Raw genomic sequence first — 19,314 nt, 5'->3', positions numbered from 1 at the left:
CGCGAGACAGTAAACTAGACACTTTGTTATCTGATTGACAACAATAAAACTCTTACTTGTTGATATGAGTGAAATAATTGTCGAATGAATGCTAGTTTTAGTCGATTGATAATACATAACATACAGACTAGTGTCTTGACGGAAGACGATGTTGTACGACCTCTTTCTTACGCGAGACAGTAAACTTGACACTTTGTTATCCGAGCGGCACATGAAGGCGTCATAAGAAAAGCAGCAGAATCACCTCAGGCGGCGACTTCAACCACCCTCTTCTCTCTCGCAACACAAACTTCAACATTGGACAAAGAGTTCAGCTTCCGTGCAGTACTAAACTTTAGCTCACACGTTTGTATGCCGTATACGAAGGCTCCGTTCAGACTCTGCGTTCAGCATGACGAGTTAACAGGAGCTCCTGTGCTTTTTAGACAAGGTTGGAAAGAAAGTAATAGCAACAGTTGTTTTGGTATATGAAAGTCAAGTTAGCTCGGTATTTCTCTCAGCTGTAAAGCCGGGTTTTGTCCGTCACTTCTTGTAACAAGTACTTGACGACGTGGACTTTTTCGATTAAAAAAAAAAACGACGAGATTGCAAGCACTAGTGCGACTGTTACTCGTTGAGCTGGAATTATAGGGACTTGTCCGTGAGCAGAATTTCAAACGAACGTTTGGCGCCTACTATAAAAAGGTGAGTCATTTCAATGCCAATGAATGCATTGACTTAAAAACAACAACTTTTCTATGATTATCATGTTACCTGTGATGGCTGCAGCCACAGGCGTGTACTGTTGACTGGGGCTCATTATTCCTACAGAAGATGCGCTGAACATGTACTTCCTGTTTGTATGATTAAAACGTAACTGCACTGTACAGTACATCGTTTCGTTTAAATGAGTTCTAATAGTTAGGCGCTGTTGGTGCATGAGTGAGGTAATAGGAAAAGTTGCAACTTGCAAGTGTTTATTGTTTGGTATGGCACTGACTTTTTTTCCTTTTTTTTCTTTTTTTTACTGCTCCAGGTGTTGAATGGCCTCTGTTGTAGCGGTGAAAACTGAGAAACGAACTGCAGCTGATTCACAGGATGCAGATTCAAATGGAAAGAAGCCTAGGTAAGCACATGCCATGGTGAACACTTGTCATGGCTCAAAAACACACATAATCTAACAGTCAGTCATTGAAAAGTACACTACATAATTATGTATCTATGCATACAGTACACTCTAGTTGTGTCAGGAAAGTTCCAGGGCTCAGTGGTGTCATAAAAGATATATTTCAAACTCAAACTGTCCGAGTTGTCCCCTGCAATGTGGGCCAGTCAACCCCCACGTCTACGAAGAGCTTCTGCGTTGTTCGTTCAGGGCGCGCGAAGAGGTGAGCGTTGTGGCGAGACAATGGCTGTTTCACCATGACAACGCACCTGCTCACAAAGCTCTGAGCATCCGACAGTTCCTGGTCTTGTACAGAATTCCACTCTCTTCACAAGGTCATACTAAACATACAGTGTTGTGGAAACGTGCATTAAACTCAAGGAGGATTACTTCACAGGGAAAAACTTGTTTGTAGTTTGGATTTAAACTACAGTACATCTATATCTTTTGTGACACCAGTCCTGGATTTTGGCCGACCTTCTTTTCACTTTGCTTGCAGGGGTAACGCTGCAGGTAATCTGGCTCCCTCCCACATTCCAAATATTGTGCATGTTTGGTTAACTAAATACTCTAAATTGTCCATAGCTCATTGGGCATGGTTATTTGTCTATATGTGCCATGCGATTGACTGAGAAACGCAAACTGAACAAGAAAAATAATCTGAAATATTCTTATGTTCATCGGCACCATCGTAAACCGAGAACCCCCTGTATAGAGTTTTGATTTGTTTTCATTTTTTCCCACTGTTAGTCTCAACAACCTGACACCGCTCACAAAGTATAAACATATGCAGATATGTGAATCTGGAAAGTTCTGCTTCATGGAATTCATAATATTCTGTGTGTCCAAAAGGAAGTTGCTGCCCAGCCTGAAGACAAAGCATGCCCCCGAGCTTGTCTTGGTGATCGGCACTGGGATAAGCTCCGCCGTGGCCCCGCAGGTCCCCGCGCTCCGCTCCTGGAAAGGCCTTATCCAGGCCTTGCTGGATGCCGCCAATGACTTTGACTTACTAGAAGAGGAGGAAAGCCGACGTTTCCAAAGGCACATGAAGGAAGATAAAAATTTGGTGCACGTGGCTCATGACCTAATACAGAAACTTTCTCCGGTAAGGCATCATTTTAATAATTTCCCGCACTTCTCCTTTCCACACTGCTGTGTCATAACTTCCAGATAACTATTAGTCTCTGTTTGTCTCAAATGAAAACCTTCGTAAGCGTTTCACAAGTGTGCAAGTTTTTTTCTTTTTTCTTTTTTTAACGGTTCCAGTCATGGCAAGGAGAAAAAACTGATGTAGTCCATTAAACCAGAAGTGGAATTTACTGCGACAAAGAGGCTGGCTCTTTGGTACCTCTTTTTTTGTTTGTCCAACGATAAATAGTCATACTCTATGTTGGTCCGCTTTTATCATACACTGATTAATTTTAAATGCAATTTAAAACATTGTCTGTACAGTTAGTATAGATTTAAAGAAGTGAAAACAAATTGTGTTTTCAGTTTTCCCCATGAAGTCTGATGTGGTGGCAAACATTCAGAGGGAGATTACATCTTGTGTTGGGAATGAGTTTCTAAACATTAAACGTAAACGGCACTATATTTTGTTGTTCTGTTATTAATGTTGTATTTGTTGCTTTAGCCACGTTCCATTTATGGTGTGATTTGTTGACACTGTTGCTGACAAAAAACAAAAACAAACAAACACAGAAGCCAAAGAAAAAGCAGAACTTACTTGTGGAGATAATCTATTAAAGTTTTGCCTGACTTAACGCACAATTAATTGGTTTGTCCTGCCACATTTTTGTGCATCTTGAGAGCACTGTTTTCCCCTGACATTTTTGTTGGTTTCCAAATCGCATAACCTTGAGGCCATTTGAATTTTGAGGTTACGTCTTACGTTTGACGTAAAACATCTAAAAACCAATGCCCACCATTTGGGCATGGTAATGTTGTTGATAGATGTAACGGAATGATGGCATTTATGAGATGTCAAGGTGGACCACATGGAGATCTGATCAAGGTGACTCAAAGTATTCTGATGCACAGCACATTTGTTACGGCTCTTTTAGTAACTTCCCACGTTAAAAGTTCAACTGGAACCGCAGACATGAAAGTTTGTATTCTGTTCCATCGCCTTGGCCAACAATGATAAATTATAGGGCTTGGAATCGCCCTCTAAATCCCCATTTGCGATTTGCGTTGATAGCAACGGATGACTTCCGAGTCAGATGGCATCGTTACTCCTCCTCCTTGTTCTATTTTGTAATAAAGACATCAATTGGCACTTTGCTACATTAAGCTCCAAGACCAGTGCAAGGGTCTAACCTTCATCATAGTTCTCCTCTTTTCCATCATCAGAACCCTTTCTGTGGTGGCCACACACACAAAAGACAAAGACGAAGCACATCTCACACATGGTGACTTGGTTTGACCTGGCAAATGTCTGTGCAACTTGAGAGGAATGATTTGCACTGACATTTTTGTCGGTTTCCAAATTCGAGTTGTGGCATTGTAAAATACGTTCATAAAAAAAAGCCAAAGAAAAAGCTATTTATTTCAACCTGATTTAAAATGCTTCAGATTTATATATAACTTTTTCTTGACACGCAAAGACGCTTTACAGTGGAATGGATACATTATTCATGCACTCGCACATTAACACTCTGGTGGCGGTCTGCTACTTAAGTAGCCACAGCTGCCCTAGGGCAGGCTGACGGAAGTGTGGCTGCCGGTGTGCGCCTACGGCCCCTCCGACCACCACCAAAACATTTGCACCATTCATTCACCAGTGTGAGTGGCGCTCGAGGCAATTTGTGTGAAGTGTCTTGCCCAAGGGCACAACGTCAAATGACTTTGGGAGAGCGGGGATCGAGCAGCTGACCACCTGGTTACTGAACAACCGTCTCTACACCCTGAGCCACAGCCGCCACAAAAAATAAAGTAAAATAAATAATAAACCCAAAATTACATTGCAAAAATGGATCAAAGCTACACCATAACCCATGTGACTTTTTTCCCTTTTATTTATTGGACCCGTCTGCACCGGCAGATGGGGGGGGGGGGGGGGGGGGTCCTGATAGCATTTGCCTCCTGTGTTAGTCGTGTCTCATCGTACTTTTGACACTGATAAAGCTCACTTTGCGTCAGCCCCTCAGCCCGCTGTCCGAAAGGGAGCAAACAACACTTAACGGCTTTATCGGACATTTTCTTTTCACGCCCATGTGGTGCAGAACCGTTTGCTCGAAAAGCAACACGGGAAAAAAAAAAAGGCAAACTAGCAGCTGTGCATTTAGTTAAAGCAACAGCCAACACCTAGCACGCTTGCACTGCAGTAGAAGACTTTTCAGATAGAAATATCTGGTGCATCCCTAAAATATTTGAAATGTAATTGTGCTTTAATACTACAGTCATTTTTTGCTTGACAAATTTGTGTTTTAAGTATTTATATGGGTTTTATACACACATACACCAACAAAGTGTATTCAAAAGACAGTTTTTTTTGGAGCACATACGTGCAGTGTTCGTTATAAACTGCCAACTACTAAGTAACTTCAAAAATGTATTCTAGTTCTCGAAAGAACTATGTAAGAATGCTTATATCCTGAAAAATCCACCATTGCAGCAGTTTGACCTAATTCAACGGGAGATTTACATAGTCTACAAAAAGAGTTTCAGGTCATGGGGGGTAATCCAAAAGAAAAAGCAAATATTGTCCTTAAAGTTTGGCTGTGGTTAAAATGAGGCTCATTAGAATATAACTGAGTTTATTTGATCATCCCAACAATTTAGTATTTATCATAGTGTAGTCTCAGTAACTTTGAACCTCTTTTGGATAAATTATAGGAGTCCCCCCCCTGTATAGAGTCAAGGGTTTGTCTCGGGTCACTGGAATTTCCCAAATGTAAGAAGAAGGAAGTATGCAATACTTACTTTATCTCTACTAAAACGTTTTTTAGGCAAAACTGTGCACTGAATACAAAGTAAGCCCCGGTGAAACTGGTTAAGTCTGTTGTTTACTTGCACTTTATTTAGTGTTTGCTGAACTCCTCGGGTGGCCCGAGGCCACAGCGATGGACTTGGCTGCCATAGACACTAGATGTGGATAATTGTTTCTTCCTGTGGAAAGGAATCAAGCTGTTTAGCCCATTAGTCCGGTAATGACGGCAAGTCCCGCCGTCTCCCTGTGCCCAGATCACCTTGGTCACTAACGGCGAAGCACAAAGTTTCAAAATTTTTAGCTTCATGCATATTTATTGTGTGTGGCGTTTTTGGCACAATTCTCATGTATGACAGCATGTTAGGAAATTCCACAAAATTGAAGCAACACAGATCCAAGTGAAACGTTATATTGCCAAAGTGAAAATATGCACAACAAAAGTGACAATTGCTTTCGGTGTTCACGGCCTACTCCCACTTATTCAGCATGCCCTTTCACTCAGATGCAGTCTCGCCCCAGTAACCGCTGTGATTGCCAGGCAGATTTTGGCCCCCATTGCGATGTCAACGCTTGAAGGGGCTTAAAATATTGTTTGGGTGATTATGCCCTGGCTGCAACCCGTGTAGACAAATGTGTTGCTCATTTATTTACAGGCACTTGATATAGCCTTGTTTTTAGGTCACATGATGAGATAACACCCTGAACTCAAGTTTAATCCAATTAGAGTTCCCTACATGTTGCAGGTTTCTGAATGCCAAATGCAGTTGTATTTTTCAGCCACAGGTGGCAGTAGCGATTCAAAGTTAAATTTTCTGCATTTAGTAGTTTGGAGTCTTTGGAGATTGCAATGTTGTTGTTGTTGTTGTTTTTTTTACCACGATTGTGAGCAATGTGTCATATTGTTTTCAGAGAACAGGCAATGTGCGATCCACGTTCTTCAAGGACTGCCTGTACGAGGTGTTCGATGATTTGGAGTGCAAGATGGAGCATGCTGGGAAACATCTACTGCGCTCCGTGCTGCAGTTAATGGAGAGCGGCGCGCTGGTCCTCACCACCAATTTCGACAACCTGTTGGAGATCTACGCAGCCCACCAAGGCACCAAGCTGGAGTCTTTGGATCTGACTGACGAGAAAAAGGTAAAGGTTCCTGTTTGCATTATGCTGAGGTATCGATTGAACGGTCTAGCCTAGTTACAGCCAGTCAGCAATTTGAACGGAGAGCAAAGGTCACTGGAGCATGACTGTGAACAGACTTTATTATTAGGCCTGACTTAAAAAGGTAACAAAACAAAATGACAAGAACTTGAAATAGTAAAGCGATACCGTTTTTTTGGCCCCCGATACGATACCCAGTTTTGCAGTATCGGCATATGCCGATACCATACCGATGCCTAAGTTGTTGTTTTTTCTCAACATGAAAAAGCTGTCGTACCATTGGTTCAGAGCATTCAAGGGCCAATAGGATATCCTAGCTTGGCATGCAGTGAACACATCACACATCAGTGAATGTTGTGCACAAGTAAAACACAAGATGCTGCATCCAAAGTCCTATATTAGCGTCAGAAATAATAGTATCGGCAAGTTACTTGTTAGTACTTGCCGATGCCGATACCACTGTTTTTATGCAATATGGGGGCCTCTGCCGATACCGGTATCGGAACAACATTAGTAATTTGTTAGATGATAAAGCAAATTCAACATGGTCTTATCTTCTGTTTTTAGACACTTTGACAGCCTTTTAGTAAAGTTCCTCATGGGTCAATATTGGCCCCGTAGATAATGATCCCACCTTCTGTTTACAACAGGCGGGCGACAATTCGGTTTTGTTTTACATCTTGGACTCCATTTGCTTTCGGTTTAAAACTAATTCCGAAGTGGAAGCACACTTTTGCGCAACAAAATGGTGTTACTATTTCTTATCTTGCATTTTAAAATCAATCATAAAATGCAAATGAGCTTTCCCGATCGAGACATACCATTGTGCCTCTCAGTCCTGGTATTTATGTCACGTCTCCATCAGGGTTGTAAATATCCTCTTACTGCTACTCCCGGCCGACCCCGGTCAGAACAGGATGGGTGTGCAGTGGACCGTTATAACGCGTGTTTTCTTTCTGGTGCGTAGGTGTTGGAGTGGGCTCAGGAGAAGCGAAGGTTAAGCGTTCTACACATCCACGGCGTCTACACCAACCCGTGTGGCATTGTGCTGCACCCCGCTGGCTACCAGAATGTACTGAGGAACACTGAGGTTATGGTGAGTGTTGGCACACCCGGGCAGACGGTACCATGCTTCCATTAGGGGTGAGATATTACCCATTTTGCAAATCCACTTTTAATAAACTAATAATAATCGACATTTTGTAAAAATTTGGTTTAACCTCTTTGAAAGGCACCGAACGCAACTTTTTGCAGATTTGCGACCGCTCTGGTGAAAAGCCTGGACGTTAGTTAGTGGTAGATTTATTGGGCATTGCTTATCATAAGTAGACCTTATCGCATTTTCGTGACGAGGTCTTACCTTTTTAGCAAGAAGAAAGCAAGCCGTTTCATCCTTTTTTCCACCTACTCCAATATTAACGCTGCTCCAATATTGATCCACGTCCTCCCGGGACGCCTGTGCAACTTCAGTTTTGCCCTTTTTGGCACACTCAACAGTGTTATCCTTTCCTGCTCGGTATTCCGACCGTGGTCGAGGGGGAGATTTTTCCCTCGGTCAGAGTCACCTCTGTGGAAAAACTCCCGTAGCATGTCGCAAAACTTTCGGCCGAGGGTCGCACGGCAGTATTGGTTTATTATTATTTTGACTGAATTTTATATCCGCTGTGGCACACGCTTGTCTCTTACCATGGACTCGTTTCCGCGGAGCGAGACTGAGCGTGTGCACGCGCCTGTCAGGGACAAAGCTTAAAGTTTCGGTCCCGAATCCTCGATCATTATTTCACTCTACAGGAAAATAGGGGGCAACGGCCATTGTGCCACAGTAGTGCCTCCTGTCCATTATACAATTCTTAAAACATGTGTGGGTGAAAAATATGGTTACTTTAACACGTCAACGTTGCGTCGTGCACCTTTTTAAGGAGCCATAAAAATGAGGTCTAGGGCAACATATTCCATCAAAGTGATGCCGATGCAGATTGAGCACCAGAAACGCACCCCACATAACAAGCAATGTACATTTTTTTACACATTTGAAGCTGACATACTGGTTTAAAAATGGCGCTCTATGCCGAAAGCAATATCTGAGGCCCATATCTTCCCTGTGGGTTTTGATATAAAAAAAAAGTATTAATAATTATGTTGAAATGAGTTGAGGCACTTCATGTGATGTAGTGGTTTGCTGCCATCTTCTTGTGGCATCTTTAGAGAAATGCAAACCTTTTTATAGGGAGAGTCAATCACTAGTGGGCTTCCACTTTTTGGATGAGACCATATTTAATTGGTATATACTTGTGCTACCCAAGTAACGACTAGTTACCGAGTAACACATATTCCCACCGGATTCCACAGCGCGAGATTCAGAAGCTGTACGAGACCAAATCGTTTGTTTTCCTGGGCTGCGGGCGCACCGTCGACGACACCACCTTCCAGGCGTTGTTCTTGGAGGCGGTCAAACACAAGTCTGACCTGGAGCACTTCATGCTTGTGCGGCGCGAGGATGTGGGCGAGTTCAAGAAGCTGCGCGACAACATGCTGGACAAGGGCATCAAGGTCATTTCTTACGGAGACGAGTACTCGGACCTGCCCGAGTACTTAGAGCGGCTGGCCAACGAGATCTGCTTTCGAGACGTTTCAACAAATGACTGGGGTAAGGTACAGTGTTCATATTTGGTTTGATGGATAGGAATGATCACACTTTTACATACATTTGGTTTAGGGCAACGGCATGTCTACACTAGCATTCCATCAACCAATTAGAAGTTCTGCCAAGTGTTTTGACTACGTAGACTAAAATTAAGTCATTATTGGTATTTGGTATATTCCAGAGTATGTTGAGTGTTTTGTTGAGGCATGGTGTTGCTGATAGAAGACACAACTCTTAGGCCGGATTTACACTGCTGGTCCGAGTGCTCAAGTCCACTTCAATGTCCATATATGATCATGTACAGTACATATCAAGTGGAACATATCCGATATGATTGAACATGTGAAGCCAGGGTTGTGAGGTTTTTTTTTTAAACAAATCTCCCATCAATTAATCAGATAGCCAGGTATTATTTTTAGTTAATTGGGGGTCACCATCCTCATTATCTACTGTAGTGTCTATGACGTTCCATGTGTATGGCTTTAGGAGCTATATGTGAAGCTTTTTTTCAGATTTGTATCCACGCTTGTAAGAGGCCTGATTCCAACCTTGACTTGAACCATGCAGTGTAAAGCCAGCCAAAGATCACTCGTTTTCACACATGCATGTTCTATGAGTATTTTCACTCGACATACAGTGGAACCTCCAAAGTCAGACACAATTTAATAAATGACTTCAGATTTTCACAGAGGAAATCATGGAAAGTGAATGAATTATTTCCACACACAAGGATCCGCAAGAGAAAAACTGCAAATTAAAATAAAATCAAACTACTGACTTAAAAAAAAAAAAACGCCTGGCAGACATTGTTTGCATGTAAAAACTTTGCTAATGTTTACACATGGCGCCATATGTGATGGTGTACGGTTTAAGAATGTATTTTTCGAGAAACAAATTTAGACCACTGTACTTGTTAAGTTTTGATTGATGACTTCAGTGATGTGCCAATATTGTTTTACTGTACAACTTTTCTATCTGTATTTCCAGGGTATTAAAATGGGGGGTGGGGGCAGCAGAACGGCTTTAACACTCAGAAATACCTCCTTCAAGGTTAGGACTGAATGCTTCTTCTCGCTGACATCAAGCTGGGGGCCACATACCAGATTTCCACTGCAGCAAACGAGAGACTGTTGCATGTCGGTAGGGCTAGAAAGTCAAAAGTCTATTTGCACCTTCAGGGTCAAAAGAACTGCTGATCTTTTAGCACTTTCAGCTGACTGCATGATAGTATTCACGGAAGCTGGATTTTGTCAATAACTTCAGTGAAATTCCCCATGTTGTCTTATTTTTTGTTTGTGTCACTTAAAACATTGTTTTTATTTTGCATTTCCTTCCAACAAGGGTTCAGTCTACTGGACGTATAGTAACTGATTGTGGCCTGTGTCTGTCATTTTCTTTACGTGGTTATTTAAAAAGGGAAGAAATTGAAGTTTGGGACACTCCAGAAGGAAGTACGCATGCTGTTGGTGACGAACTACGATAGATGTGACTCACTGTGATTTGCCCATGAGTCATCACATTGGCTTGTGCAGGAAGGGAATCTTCGTGTTACACCTGCTCGCTATGTGTCAGCATGCACACGTGATGGGGTACATACATTCAACAAGGTTGGCATCTGCCAAACGCAGCACACATGGACAGGGTAACTTTTCATTTGCACAAGTATGTCATAGACAATTCCAATTATGTGCTTTCTTGCCAAGCGTTGTCCTGCAAGTAGCAACATGCCACTCCGGTGTAGACATCATGTTCTTTGTAAGTATTTTGTATTTTAAAGTACTCACAAGTGTTTGTGATGTAGTATTTATAAGTACTATTTTCAAAATAAAGCTTTTGGTATCCCATTTGTGTCGTGCTGTTTGGTCTAACAAGAGACAACATGGAAAAGTTTCTAAATGCATGCCGTGTACAGCAGCTTTATTTAGAAAGGTTTACATTCTCATAAATTAGCTCAAATAACCTTGGATTTCCTAATATGGCATTACTGCGAGTTAAATGAGGGAGATGTTCGGCTGTGTTCAATGAATGAATAAAATCCATGGGGAAAACATAAATAACCATTCTTGGGGAAACGGGTTGCAGCAATCATTCATTTACAAAACTATTTCTGGTTTTCTTTTGTGATTAAATCTGTTAAGCTGGTAAGAAACACAGTACAGTACTGCTGAAGTTAGAACAAACACTTGATCCAATAAATCAGGGATGGGGAATCTATCCAACCAGGGGCCATAGTACAGATTATGGGGGTAAAAATAAGATAGATAAGATAAGCTGTGGGTTAAATGTTTTGGGGCATCTCAAGTTATTCTAAGGTTGTTGTTTTTTTTTTTTTTAATGCTCTTTCAGGCCACTTAAGACAATGTATAAACGTACGTTTAAATCCAATTCACTATATCTTTTCCTCTTGAGTGGGATTAGTTATGCGCCCTTGATGTGAGCGGTAACCATGACAACAGGAGTCAAATAGGCACTATGGTCACTAAGCATTGCACAGGCAGCTGCTGTCAACCTGACCTTATTTCGGTGGAAGAATGGCTGACAAAACGCCAGATTTTGTTTAACTAGTTCTTACTGGGTAAACAGAGGTCCATTAGTCAGGGGGCAATTCAGAACTCAAACGGATTATGAGGTACGTTTCAATTTGGCCCAAATCCTGTAAAAAAAGAAACAGGGAGGCTCCTCCGGTTGTGCGGGTTTCAAATGCACTGTCGTCCTTACACGCCGGCCTGATGCTGAGACAATAATGCCATGAGCAGACACATGGGACATAAGAGAGGGCGGCACAGAAGGACGGTAAGCGCAGGCTTTTAGCAGGGGCTCAAACATCTCTTGGCAGCACGGCGAAATGATAGAATTGGCTTTCTAGCGTCCCAACGGCAAAGATCAGAGGCCTTTTTAAGCCTTCATCAGGGCGCTGACCACAGCGCGGGCGTTAAGACTACGCAGGTCATTGTATGTCTGGCCAGTGCCCACGAACACTATTGGCTGGCCCGTGGTGTAGGTCATAGAAATCGCCGCGCCAACCTATGAAGGAGAAACGGTGAATTAAACCTTCTGATTCAGTCAAAACGTAGTCAAGCGCATTTGAACACACCTTGTCGTCAATGGTGTCAAACTTGGTGAGCACGATGCCGTCGATGAGACGAGGTTTGTCAGACATGGAGTGGTCAGCCAGAGCTTGGTTGAACTTCACCTGGTGAACCAAGAACAAGAGATGCATAGTGTGATACAAGTGACGCTTTTCTACCACACAAGATGTTCCACAGTTTGCATTTATGAGGACAGTTGATCAGGAAAGCAACACTGCCCTCTGTTGGACTACAACACGTTAGCATTTTACAGCAGGTTATGTATAGTCTGTCTGTGGTCTTTAAATGAATAATTAGACCCTGTAAAGAAAGATGTTCTCATGAAAACATAAATTTTTAGGTAGATTCTAAAAAATAAATGCAAAGTCAGGACTATGTAGTACTCAATTGTGGGAGAAAAGTATTATTAAACATTTCAGCTTTCCTGACATTTTTGTTGTTGTTGCCGTGGCTAAAATGGTGCCCAGTAACGCACTGAAGTCCAAGATGAGGATTTTTTGTATTCAAGTTTTAATCATTCAAATTGTCAGGATTGTTAATACAATTCTGTGGTGTGCCAAAATTAAAAGATGTTTGTTTTCCTTTTAGTAAATATGACAAAAGAGTAAAGTTCAATATTTTACCATAACACTTCAATGAGAAACATTCTTAGAGCGATTGCAGTTGTATATAGCAACATTTATCCAAGACAAAATTGACTTGCATTTGTATTCTTTCTACCTGGTTAGATATAATTAAACTGCAATATGTCAATCTCAAGACGTGTGACTGGCGTGTACTTTCAAACGATAATTCAGGCCGATCCTTAGGTCAGCACGTCTGCCTCAGTCAAGAGATCCCGTCTGAAGTTAGCAGGTTCTCCCCATGCTTTATTTTTCATCAAGACTCAAATTGTGAATATCAGTTTTGAATTAATCTTCCCTTCCCTTAAATAGGCATGAATTCATCTCCGAGGTGGGATGGGCTTACCAATTGATCGACTGCCTCGTTGCCCACCAGAGCCTCCCCGACGAACAGCACGAGGTCAGGCATGTTGACAGCAATGAGTTTAGCCAGGGCTGTCATGAGGGGCGCATTGTCCTGCATGCGCCCCGCCGTGTCCACCAGCACCACGTCGAAAGCCTGGTTGCGAGCTGCAAGCAATCATGAAGGAGTTGAGTTATTTTTAGACTCTCATTACATGTCCAGCAGGTGTGTTCGGGGGTGAGTCGTTTTGCTTTATTTGAAAGTAGCTTGATTCTCTTTTTACTCGTATGAAAATTAAGAATGGTATAATGTGACTTTTCGCCAGTGTCACAGAATGGAATGCGTTTAACTTTGAAGGTACTTAAATATGTTTATTTTCACCTATGTCGACGTATAAAATAAAAACACTATCTTACAATATGCAATGGCCTCCATTGCAATTCCAGCAGCATCCTTCCCGTAGCCCTTTTCATAGAGCTGGACCATCGTTCGTCCTCCGTGCTTCTCCGGAGGGTGCAGCGAGTTCAGGCGACGCTGGTGGGTTCGCAGCTGTTCCACCGCCCCGGCGCGGAACGTGTCGCAGGCTGCAATCAGCACTGTGAAACCGTTCTCAATGAGCCAGAATGAGATCTGGACCGGGAAGAGGACAGAGGTGGATAAGTATCTTTTTTTTTTTTTTTCAATATACATCTGTACACTGAGAATTCACCTTTGCCAGATTGGTGGACTTTCCAACCCCGTTGACGCCACAGAACGTAATGACGAAAGGTCTCCTCTGGCTCTGCGCCTCCATGACGTCTCTCAGAATATCCACCCTGCGCTTGGGCTGCAGAATCTGCACCAGCGATTCTTGCAGGGCCTGCTTTACTGTTGAGGCAACAGCTACACACACACACAGAAGATTTGCATCAATTAAATATGGCAATTTTCTGTGATATCAATCTGACAAAAAATAATAATAATCATGTTTGCTTACTGGTAAAGGTGCCCATGACTTTGCCTTCAAGTTTTTTGGCTACAGAGTCACAAAGCTGTGAGGCGATTTCGGCTGCTACATTCTTTGCTGTGATGAGCAAACCCACAATGACGATCAATCAGTGATCAATGAGTAGGATAAGAGTAAGAGAAAGGCACCAATCGCCTACCAATGAGGTGGTCCTTCAACTTCTCTAAAACTGGCTCCATGTCCTCCAGGTTCAGACTCTTGGAGCCCACCAAACCCTTCAGCATGCCAAACATGCCGCCAAAGCCGCCACGCTTCTTGGCACTGACAAGATTCCAAAACATTCGTCAGACAAAGTTTTGCGCTTACACTGAGTGGTAAAAGCTAAACAGCCGTCATACCTTGTCTTGGTTGTTGCACTGACAACAACTCTTTCCTCTTCCTCCTCTTCTTCCTCCTCCTCCTCCTCCTCCTCCTCATCATCACTGGAATCACATTCCACGGACAGCAAATCTCCAATCATGGGGTTTAGCTGCATCCCCTGAAACATTTCAATGTTATTACAAAGTGTCCATTTAAGTTGTAAATGTATTTCAACTGTACATACAGGATCAATAGCTGCATCCTGGTTTTGGTCACAACCATTAGGGGAACTCTCTCCGTTCCTGTCACTGTAGTCCAGGTTCTTGGTACTGTTGCCACCCATGTCCCAAACACGCCTCTGTTTCTCCTTGGGCTTCTGAGGCTTTGGAGACTTACTGGAAGTAAGACAATACGCCACCAGATCAATTAATACCATACATGATTGAATTAAGATTCATACTGCAATACGTCAAGACTTGCTAGAAGAAAATTATACAGCATTACCTCATGAAAAGGTAAGATTCAATATCATCTCTCACCTGACTTTTTCAACAGTTCCCACTGTGCGCTTGCGAAAGAACTCCTCTCTCTTCTTCTGCATGATCTCCTCAGAAGTTAGGCCATGGTTGCCGTTCTCAACCAGCTTTGAGGCAGATGTGCCTTTGCCTTGATCTGCTTTGACAGGGTCTACCGCAGAAGCTGGAAAAGATTGGCCAATCAGATCTAGTAACCTGTAATTAATGACTATTATTAACTCATTCACCGCCATTGATAGCTATAGAGGTCAAAAATTCATTTGAACTATTTCTATTAGTTTAACATTTTTTTCCCACTTTTGTTAAAAAGAGTATGAAAACCTAGAAAACAATTATTGTACATTTAGAAGATATAAAAATGTGTGATTAATTGTGAGTTAACTAGTGAAGTCATGCGATTAATTATGATTAAAAAAATGTATCGCCTGATGCACCTAATTTTTTATATTTTTTTATTTAAACAAAAAAAGAAAAGGAGAATGTTTAAAAAATAATTTTAAAATACCTTTTCAAAAAAGATTATTAAAAATTAGGGGCATCAGGCGATTAAAATTTTTCGTAATTAATGGCATGACTTCACTAGTTAACTCACGATTAATCGTAAATTTTATATCTGTTATAAATGTAATTTTTTTTCTAGGTTTTCATATTCAACAAAAACATTTTTTATTTAAGTGGAAAAGATGTTAAACTAATAGAAATAGTTCCGATTTTTTTTTAACGTCTATAGCCATCAATGGCAGTGAATGAGTTAATTAATGCTCCTCTAACTACACTTACCTTCCTTTTTGGTATTCTTGCTCTTCTTGCTTCCCTGCTCCTTGTCTCTGTCCCCACCCTTTATTTCTATCATTGACTTCACAGTTTTTTGGGATTTTTCAGACTCCTTAAAAGAGCGCATGGGTACGGGGCTCCGAGCTTTGCTGCTCTCTTCTGCCTCTCTGGTGGAAAACATTAGGTGCACGTCATCATTTACACTCAAACGTAAATTACATAAAAAAATTATCTTGAGTAACAAGGAAATTCCAAACTTTTTTTTGTTGGCCAAAACCATAAAGATTATTGGCATTATTCTCCACCTTACGTTTTTTCAGTGAACTTATAATTGGAACCATTATGTATAAAATTACCCCCAAAACATGCGTGCTGGATGCCATCATCGCCAAAAATGCTTTGGCTGTCCACCTATCTATCCTTTTCCACCATGATCAAAATATCTTGCAAACTAAGACTACACAACTTGAAAAGACACATTGGCATGTGCAAGTGCAATTACCGAAGAAGCATTTGGAAATTATCCTCAAACTTGAAGCTGTGATTGAGAAGCTTCATCGCTCCCTTTTGTTCCAGTTCATTCTTATAACGGTCCCTGAAATGCAGCTGGACGTCATCTATGAACTTGTCCACATATGTAAGCGTCAGGATCTTTTGAAAACCCACCTGAACACAAAAAAAGGGACGATGAAGAATCACATAGGTCAGTGTCCACTCTCACGTTATGTTAAATTAGTAGTGATGCGTTCACTGACTTACCACAAAAATCAACTCAAACTCGTTGTCCAGTTTATATTTAAGATTCAGGGCTTCATGGTTGAACGAGTTATTTCCACTCCGCTCCTGTAAAGTGACATGTCAACAAGAGCTCAATACAATTTTACAGAACTTAACATCTTTCGCAGACAAATTTTAAGAAGCCACTACAGTACATAGATACAACTTTCGGTAAAGTTGACGATTATTTTCGTGTGACCGGTTAAATGTCACGCAGTACATGTGCGGTATGTCTACGTACGCTGCTACCTGTTAGCATTAGCCGTTCGCAACGTTGTCACCCAGTGTCATCGGACGACAACCGTTCACCGAAGCTCACCTGCAGGATCACGGAGCGGATCAGGGCGTTGACGGGCCCGGTGAAAGACTCGGTGACACCGGTTCCCTGAAAGCACCACAGCACTATCCCCCCTTTGCTGAAGATGGTGAAGAAATCTAGCATCTTGACACCACGTAACCTGGATTAGCGAAGGGAAAACGGGTTACAAAGATGCAAACCGACGGCCTACCAAATAAAAATAGAACGGAAAACCATTAACAGGGTGATTTCCAGCTCTCCGGTTACTCACCAAAAATATTTAAATAGAAAGTAAACCCCCCACGAATTGAACCCACCACTTGAGCAAAACAGTTTTTAGACACGTCAGATGCAGAACCAGGAAGTGACGCGAGAATTGCGTTGTATTGCGCATGCGCACTATTGAAGTGTGTGACGCAATTGGCGTGTCATATTCGCTGTTTTTTCTTTCCCAGGGAGGATTGTAATGTTGCGTTCATGTGCTAGAATTATCCATAACGGCCACAAGAGAGCGGTGTTGATCACTATTCCTCACGATGACTCATTGTATAGTAGTCCAGTGCTGTACAATGATGTAAGTACAGTATATGATGTACAAATTTCCTCAGGATCTCCACAAATGGATGATCTACTTTGGCACCATAGTTACAAAATGTCATCAATGAATACATAACTGTGAAATATTGACAACAAACTTGAAATGATCCTCTCTTGAATTAGTAAATTATAGTACATAACTCTGCAGTGTCGTTTAATTAATCATCTCATTTAGGGGACTGTTTGGTTTATATTAGTGCAATAAAGGGTGTAAGATTGCCAATGCTCATGCCAAGACAAAGTCAGTTAAATACTACAATTAATTATTTACTCTATGCCAGGAGTCCACAATCAATTTCCCAAAGGGACCACTTGAGAAACTGGAATTTACAGGAGATCTCGATGTTCGAAAAAAAACTCGGGAAAGCACCTTTTGTCTAAACTCACCCACTTAAAGTGAATAATTTTAAATTTGGTAGCATAGCCCTTACTTGCAAAAACTGTATCATGTATTCTTCATTTGATGTACTGTTCCCGGCCTTTGCTGCAGCCTCCTTCAGTTCTTGTTTGTTTCTGGGGGGGGGGGGGGGGGGTTCTCCCTCCAGTCTCCTCCTATAGGCAAAATACATGCTCTATTGGGTTGAGGTCTGATGATTGGCTTGGCCAATCAAAGACCTTGCACGTTTCCCCACGATGAAGTTCTTGGTTGTGTTGGCAGTGTGTTTTGGGTCATTGTCTTTTACATGATGAAGCTTTTCCCAATGAGTTTATATGCATTTTTCTATAAATTGCCAGACAAAATGGTTTTGTAGACTTCAAAATTAATTCTGCTGCTACCGTTATGAATGACATGATCATCAATATAGCAGCCTTTGGATCATAAGTGGATCCTTTCTTTCTTTATACTTTGGCCTGTCCATCACTTTGGTAGAGTTTAATCTTGTCCTCAGGAAAGCCTACCGCAGCATCAAAATGTTGTGATCTCATTGTTCAAATGTTCCATCGTACATATGTGATTTTAACTAAGTATTATTATTTGTAGGTCTCTGATGTTGGTTCCTTCATCTGACTTCCATGCAGGCAACGTGAGTTGAGTTTCCCCTCAGTGATAATGCGGATCTGAGTTGTCTCTCATTATGTATGTGGCTGAATAACTACAATATATCAACTATCATTTATATATGCCTCGCGACCCTTGTGAGGACAAGCGGTTAAGAAAATGGATGGATGGATCATTTATATATGTTAAAAATGGATAGTTATTCTACCTAACACTTTAGACGTAGACAAGTAGAGTACTTGATTAAATGAACAACCCCAGCCACAATATGAGAAAATGCATTTTTCTTGGCATAAATGTGTTGGCTCAATCAAACATATTGGCAGTCTGAAGCGTATAAAAGTTTGGCCACACAGTTTAGCATAATGTGTATTCTATAGTGCAACTGGAGCATAACACTGGTGTTCCTACAATTGTTTTAGTATTTGTTTTTATAGGAGATGCCATCTGTCAGCAGAACTAGTCAGTTGTTTTAGACTAATGTTGCATCATTCTTCCATTTCTCCTGCTCCCTGTGAACGACACATTCAGGACACAGAACACACTCGATAGTCACTTTTTGTGAGTACATATCGAGGCTAACCTCAAGCCACGGTTAATGTCACTATGCTTTATATCGCTAACAGTCAAAATGGATGGAAATGAATAGGCTGGATAATGTCCTTCGTTAAGAAGAGAAAGACTAACAAGAATACTGCCAAGAGGACGGCTGACTGTTGAATCTGAAGGTCCATCAAATGTGATCCTGTTATGTAGTGGTCATCATCCCAGTGCTCTTTGAAAGAGGAGAAAATAAGTCTACGCGTAGCAAGCGGCCATGTTCTACACTACAGTATACTTTCAGACCACCAACAGTCAGATCAAAACGCTCTCAGCTGTTCCTAACTACGGTGGTCCGGCCTGTGTGAGGCCAGACTGACCAGAACATTTGCGTCTGCGGTGAATACGTTCGGCTTGCCATGCAACTGCAAAGCATCAGATGTGCTAATTAAAGGAGAACAGGGAGATCCAAACATCTTGTCAAGGTTTTTATCATCAATCACAGATATAGACCAAACAGTGAACTGAGAAGTCTGCAATTAAATTCAGCAGAGCAA

The 19,314-nt window shown here is 41.7% G+C and overlaps 2 protein-coding genes across 4 annotated transcripts; one reads left to right on the top strand and one right to left on the bottom strand.

Moving 5' to 3' along the window:
* The first annotated feature begins 240 nt into the window (after positions 1–240).
* On the top strand, positions 241–10,718 carry siral1 (SIR2 antiphage like 1). 3 transcript variants are annotated; one of them, XM_086080215.1, is made up of 7 exons: positions 241–684; positions 1,016–1,105; positions 1,997–2,249; positions 5,985–6,212; positions 7,198–7,326; positions 8,580–8,877; positions 9,925–10,718. In XM_086080215.1, exons 2-7 carry the CDS (start codon positions 1,023–1,025, stop codon positions 9,927–9,929), a joined length of 996 nt encoding a protein of 331 aa, XP_085936341.1. In that variant the 5' UTR covers positions 241–684; positions 1,016–1,022; the 3' UTR covers positions 9,930–10,718. The 3 variants fall into 3 exon arrangements, with proteins under 3 accessions (XP_085936341.1, XP_085936340.1, XP_085936339.1); XM_086080214.1 differs by having other exon boundaries at positions 9,862–10,718; XM_086080213.1 differs by having other exon boundaries at positions 8,580–10,718.
* A 44-nt stretch (positions 10,719–10,762) lies between these two features.
* srpra (SRP receptor subunit alpha) lies at positions 10,763–17,028 on the bottom strand. The gene is made up of 15 exons (XM_086080209.1): positions 16,892–17,028; positions 16,642–16,780; positions 16,305–16,388; positions 16,048–16,211; positions 15,552–15,712; positions 14,775–14,934; positions 14,480–14,630; positions 14,274–14,413; positions 14,075–14,196; positions 13,906–13,992; positions 13,639–13,811; positions 13,346–13,559; positions 12,933–13,096; positions 11,969–12,067; positions 10,763–11,898 (listed from the first exon to the last, which is right to left on the bottom strand). The coding sequence occupies exons 2-15, from the start codon at positions 16,762–16,764 to the stop codon at positions 11,770–11,772; spliced, it is 1,971 nt and encodes a 656-aa protein (XP_085936335.1). The 5' UTR covers positions 16,765–16,780; positions 16,892–17,028; the 3' UTR covers positions 10,763–11,769.
* Between the last annotated feature and the right edge of the window lie 2,286 nt (positions 17,029–19,314).

Source organism: Leptonotus elevatus, chromosome 7 (assembly GCF_054856555.1).
Source record: "Leptonotus elevatus isolate MCC_2025b chromosome 7, RoL_Lele_1.0, whole genome shotgun sequence".
In the NCBI taxonomy this organism is placed as follows: Eukaryota; Metazoa; Chordata; class Actinopteri; order Syngnathiformes; family Syngnathidae; genus Leptonotus; species Leptonotus elevatus.
Note: the sequence above shows the minus strand (reverse complement) of the source record. Positions and strands in the feature narration are given on the sequence as shown.

Coding starts and splice junctions, on each gene's coding strand:
- siral1 (XM_086080213.1), top strand. CDS start 1,023: ATGGCCTCTGTTGTAGCGGTGAAAACTGAGAAACGAACTGCAGCTGAT. Junction 1,106..1,996: donor TCAAATGGAAAGAAGCCTAG/GTAAGCACATGC, acceptor TGTGTCCAAAAG/GAAGTTGCTGCCCAGCCTGA. Junction 2,250..5,984: donor TAATACAGAAACTTTCTCCG/GTAAGGCATCAT, acceptor TATTGTTTTCAG/AGAACAGGCAATGTGCGATC.
- srpra (XM_086080209.1), bottom strand. CDS start 16,764: ATGCTAGATTTCTTCACCATCTTCAGCAAAGGGGGGATAGTGCTGTGG. Junction 16,212..16,304: donor AGTTTGAGTTGATTTTTGTG/GTAAGTCAGTGA, acceptor TTTTGTGTTCAG/GTGGGTTTTCAAAAGATCCT. Junction 14,935..15,551: donor CAAGAATACCAAAAAGGAAG/GTAAGTGTAGTT, acceptor AATCTTTTCCAG/CTTCTGCGGTAGACCCTGTC.